The sequence below is a fragment of the Micropterus dolomieu genome, linkage group LG07 (genome assembly GCF_021292245.1).
Source record: "Micropterus dolomieu isolate WLL.071019.BEF.003 ecotype Adirondacks linkage group LG07, ASM2129224v1, whole genome shotgun sequence".
Classification (NCBI taxonomy): Eukaryota; Metazoa; Chordata; class Actinopteri; order Centrarchiformes; family Centrarchidae; genus Micropterus; species Micropterus dolomieu.
The window spans coordinates 16,259,652-16,263,638 of record NC_060156.1 but is presented as its reverse complement, the minus strand read 5'-3'; the positions used below and the strand labels follow the sequence as shown (position 1 = coordinate 16,263,638).

The following is a 3,987-nucleotide window of genomic DNA, read 5'->3' as shown; positions in this document are numbered from 1 at the left end:
AGGCTGCATTCATGGAACAATTACTCCACGGTAAAAGCGTAAAAAAAGAATCTTACATTTACCCTGGAATCGCCACCTGTCCCACAAAATAATACACACTTACTGACACTGGAGGGCGCTGTGAGCCCAAAACTGCGTTGTGGCTGTGCCTGCACACAGAACTCCACCATATCCAGTAAACTCGTAAAGTCTGGAGCTGCCACTGGCTGGTGTTCATTGTGCTGGTGGTGCGCAGAGTAGAAAACACTCGGAAGCGTAGAAACAGTTTCTCGCTCGTTCTGGAGAGATGTTACAAAATACTGCTGGGTCGTAAGGACGAGAAAGATGTTTCAGAGGTAGTACATCTTCAACTTTTGGCTTTTATCTTTTGAGGACAAGTAGAGGTGAGTCTTATGGGTGTATAATTTGTAAGACACAGGGAATAGAAAACATATGATAGGTAGCTCTTTATCAACTGCAGATCATCTAAGTTAATCATAAATTGTGGTACTTTTAATTGCTGTGTATCTTTGGTGTGTAATTGACTGTAATAATATGTTTGTATTTATTTATTAATGCAAGTTCATTGTTTGATGATGTATTAGACTTGAGAAAAGGTTTTGTCACTGAAAATGTTTAAAGAACTGATAACTCTGAGACCAACTGATAACTGATTTTTCATCTGAAAACCTTTGTGCATAGGATGTTATAGCACCTGAGAATATTAATTTACATTGCATACCACTGAATAGTTTAAATGTGCTGGAAAGCATCTAGTGACCACAGGAGCTGACATAGCTTTGGGAGTAGGAGAAGATTAGGTTAGCACATCAAAATTCCTTCTGTGTCACTGTTAGATCACTGGTTGTAAAAAAAAAAATATATATATATATATATATATATATATACATAGGAGAGTTTATGTTGGGCTGAATATAATAACTCAGGAAGTTTTTCCATACCTCAGTACCAATCTTCCTCCTCCGTGTTAAATAAGCAATGAAGAAGATGATGATCCAGGCCTCTTGTAGGAAAGGTCTTCAGGTGTGTTTACTCCTACTGATGGTGGGAAGACTGCAGGGTGAGTCTGCCATTCTTAAAAGATACAGAAAAACTCAAATAGTGACCTAATGTCACACTAAATTATGTTTTAAAAAATATATATTGGTGGATGTTTCAGGCAGGGTAAAAGCACCAGAGCGTCTGGAAGCTCCCGTGGGGAAGCCCTTCAATCTGACTTGCAGTGTTTCGAGGGAACAAGGTGAGTCTCTGAGGCAGGTGCGTTGGTTGGATGTCCAGAACCAGAGCCTGCTGAGCTACCAGCCCGGCCTCAGAGACAGTGTGAGTGGACAGCAGCATGTGGAGCTCGCCTCCTCCCCAAAAGACACCTCGGTCATCACCATCCGCAGGGTGGGTTTCCGTGACGAAGGCTGCTACACCTGCATCTTTGACATGCATCCTTCCGGTTCAAAGCAGGGACAGACCTGCCTCACTGTTACCTGTGAGTAAGGCCATTAATGACAGCACCTTTGATTTTATGTACAAGTATGCAGTTTCTGTAAATAGAAGAATACTAATTTGTTTTTGTTCTTGTAAATAGAAGAATACTAATTTGCATTATTACATGTGAACTAAATATTTATAGGTCATGAAATTACATTTAATGTTAAAAAACTGGCAAATGTCATTCAGTGTAATTCAACATTTACAAATACATACAAACATATTTAGAAGGAATAAAGGATCTGGTGCTTTGTAAATAAAAAAAAATAAAAATACAATAGGTGCTCAAAAACCAGTATTGGACAAAGACCTTGCAATCTAGTGCCTCAAGTGTCTCAATCTCTGACATATATTTCACCCTGACAGGAGAGACTTAGAAGAAACAGTTTTTAGCCTGTGACACGAGCCAGGAAGTGACTCTGCTGTTTTGACAAAGTTGTGAATGTGTTGATCATAGGTGTCATTTCCACAGGGGACACTGGGGACACTGTGGGCATGTCACTTTTTAAAAGCATAAGTATAAAGGATAAAAATAAAAACAAATAGCTTACAACAAGAAATGTTAACTAACAAATGAAATGTTTTCTATTGAAAGATGTATTTGCACAAATAGAAAACATCCAACACAATGTAAATATAGAAGAAACAAATGTGAATTTTCCAAAAAAAAGTAACTTAAGCTAAAAAAAGAAACCTTATGATTCTAAAATGACCCAAAATGTGCATGCGGCGATCAATATCTTGAACAAATTAACACAGTTTCTTCTTGTCCAGGTATTCCATAATCTCCCTCGGAACAAGACAAAGAGATATTGTTGACTCGGGTTTTCCCTTAATATCCAAAGATATGGTTGATTTATTACCTTTAGCTAACATTGTCAACATTATTGCTTAAGTTGTTTTTTATTTTGTCATATTTTAGGGCAGTGAGACTGAATAGGCCTGTTGTTATCGCTGGGCTGACTTACATGCACTACAGTGTATGTGGTTTCGGGATTGTTCGATTGACGTGGTGTTGCAGGTGTGGATGTGATGGATGACTTGTCCACATTGTTGTGAATTTTATGTATCAAATCTGTAGCAACCTACTGCATGCTAGGCTCTTTTGATGCACCTTTATGAAAACATTTTCCTGACCCGCGATAATTTGTTATTATCTGCTCTGACCTCAAACCAATAGTGTAACACTTCCTAAAATTGCATATGCAGAAGTCTGTTTAATAAGTTTTTTATCTGAGCCCCTTACGTCCCCACCACTTTTTAACACAAAGTGATGTCCTTGGTGTTGCTTAGTGATCATGGTGACACACTGAAGGGAGACAGATCTCACCCTTAGAGACAAACAGAGGAGCTCAGATATCCAGAATCGTGAAGCTGTGTTTAGTTCTTCTTAAATTAGCTGAATCAAATCGAAAGTGTTAATATTGGATTGAGGTGGTGCATTAGCATCTACAGGTGCTGGTCATATAATTAGAATATCATCAAAAAGTTGATTTATTTCAGTAATTCCATTCAGAAAGTGAAACTTGTATAATGTATACATTCATTCCACACAGACTGATATATTTCAAGTGTTCATTCCTTTTAATTTTGATGATTATAACTGACAACTAATGAAAACCCCAAAATCAGTGTCTCAGTGAAAAGGTTCAATATTGAAGACACCTGGTGCCACACTCTAATCAGCTAATTAACTCAAAACACCTGCAAGGGCCTTTAAATGGTCTCTCTCTAGTTCTGTAGGCTACACAATCATGGGGAAGACTGCTGACTTGACAGCTGTCCAAAAGACGACCATTGACACCTTGCACAAGGAGGGCAAGACACAAAAGGTCATTGCTAAAGAGGCTGGCTGTTCACAGAGCTCTGTGTCCAAGCACATTAATAGAGAGGCGAAGGGAAGGAAAAGATGTGGTAGAAAAAAGTGTACAAGCAATAGGGATAACCGCACCCTGGAGAGGATTGTGAAACAAAACCCATTCAAAAATGTGGGGGAGATTCACAAAGAGTGGACTGCAGCTGGAGTCAGTGCTTCAAGAACCACCACACACAGACATATGCAAGACATGGGTTTCAGCTGTCGCATTCCTTATGTCAAGCCACTCTTGAACAAGACACAGCGTCAGAAGCGTCTCGCCTGGGCTAAAGACAAAAAGGACTGGACTGCTGCTGAGTGATCCAAAGTTATGTTCTCTGATGAAAGTAAATTTTGCATTTCCTTTGGAAATCAAGGTCCCAGAGTCTGGATGAAGGGAGGAGAGGCACAGAATCCACGTTGCTTGAAGTCCAGTGTAAAGTTTCCATAGTCAGTGATGGTTTGGGGTGCCACGTCATCTGCTGGTGTTGGTCCACTGTGTTTTCTGAGGTCCAAGGTCAATGCAGCCGTCTAACAGGAAGTAAGAAAATCTGAGGTATTGTGAAGAGGAAGATGCGATACGCCAGACCCAACAATGCAGAAGAGCTGAAGGCCACTATCAGAGCAACCTGGGCTCTCATAACACCTGA

The 3,987-nt window shown here is 39.8% G+C and overlaps 1 protein-coding gene across 2 annotated transcripts in view; it reads left to right on the top strand.

The window, feature by feature from the left end:
• Window positions 1-287: 287 nt before the first annotated feature.
• zgc:113337 (uncharacterized protein LOC503741 homolog) overlaps window positions 288-3,987 on the top strand; it is a 13,422-nt gene continuing 9,722 nt past the window's right edge. For both annotated transcript variants that reach the window (XM_046055132.1, XM_046055131.1), the window contains exons 1-3: window positions 288-383; window positions 977-1,060; window positions 1,160-1,480. In XM_046055132.1, the coding sequence (XP_045911088.1) occupies window positions 979-1,060; window positions 1,160-1,480 (403 nt within the window). In that variant the 5' untranslated portion in view covers window positions 288-383; window positions 977-978. The remainder of the gene's footprint in view (window positions 384-976; window positions 1,061-1,159; window positions 1,481-3,987) is intronic.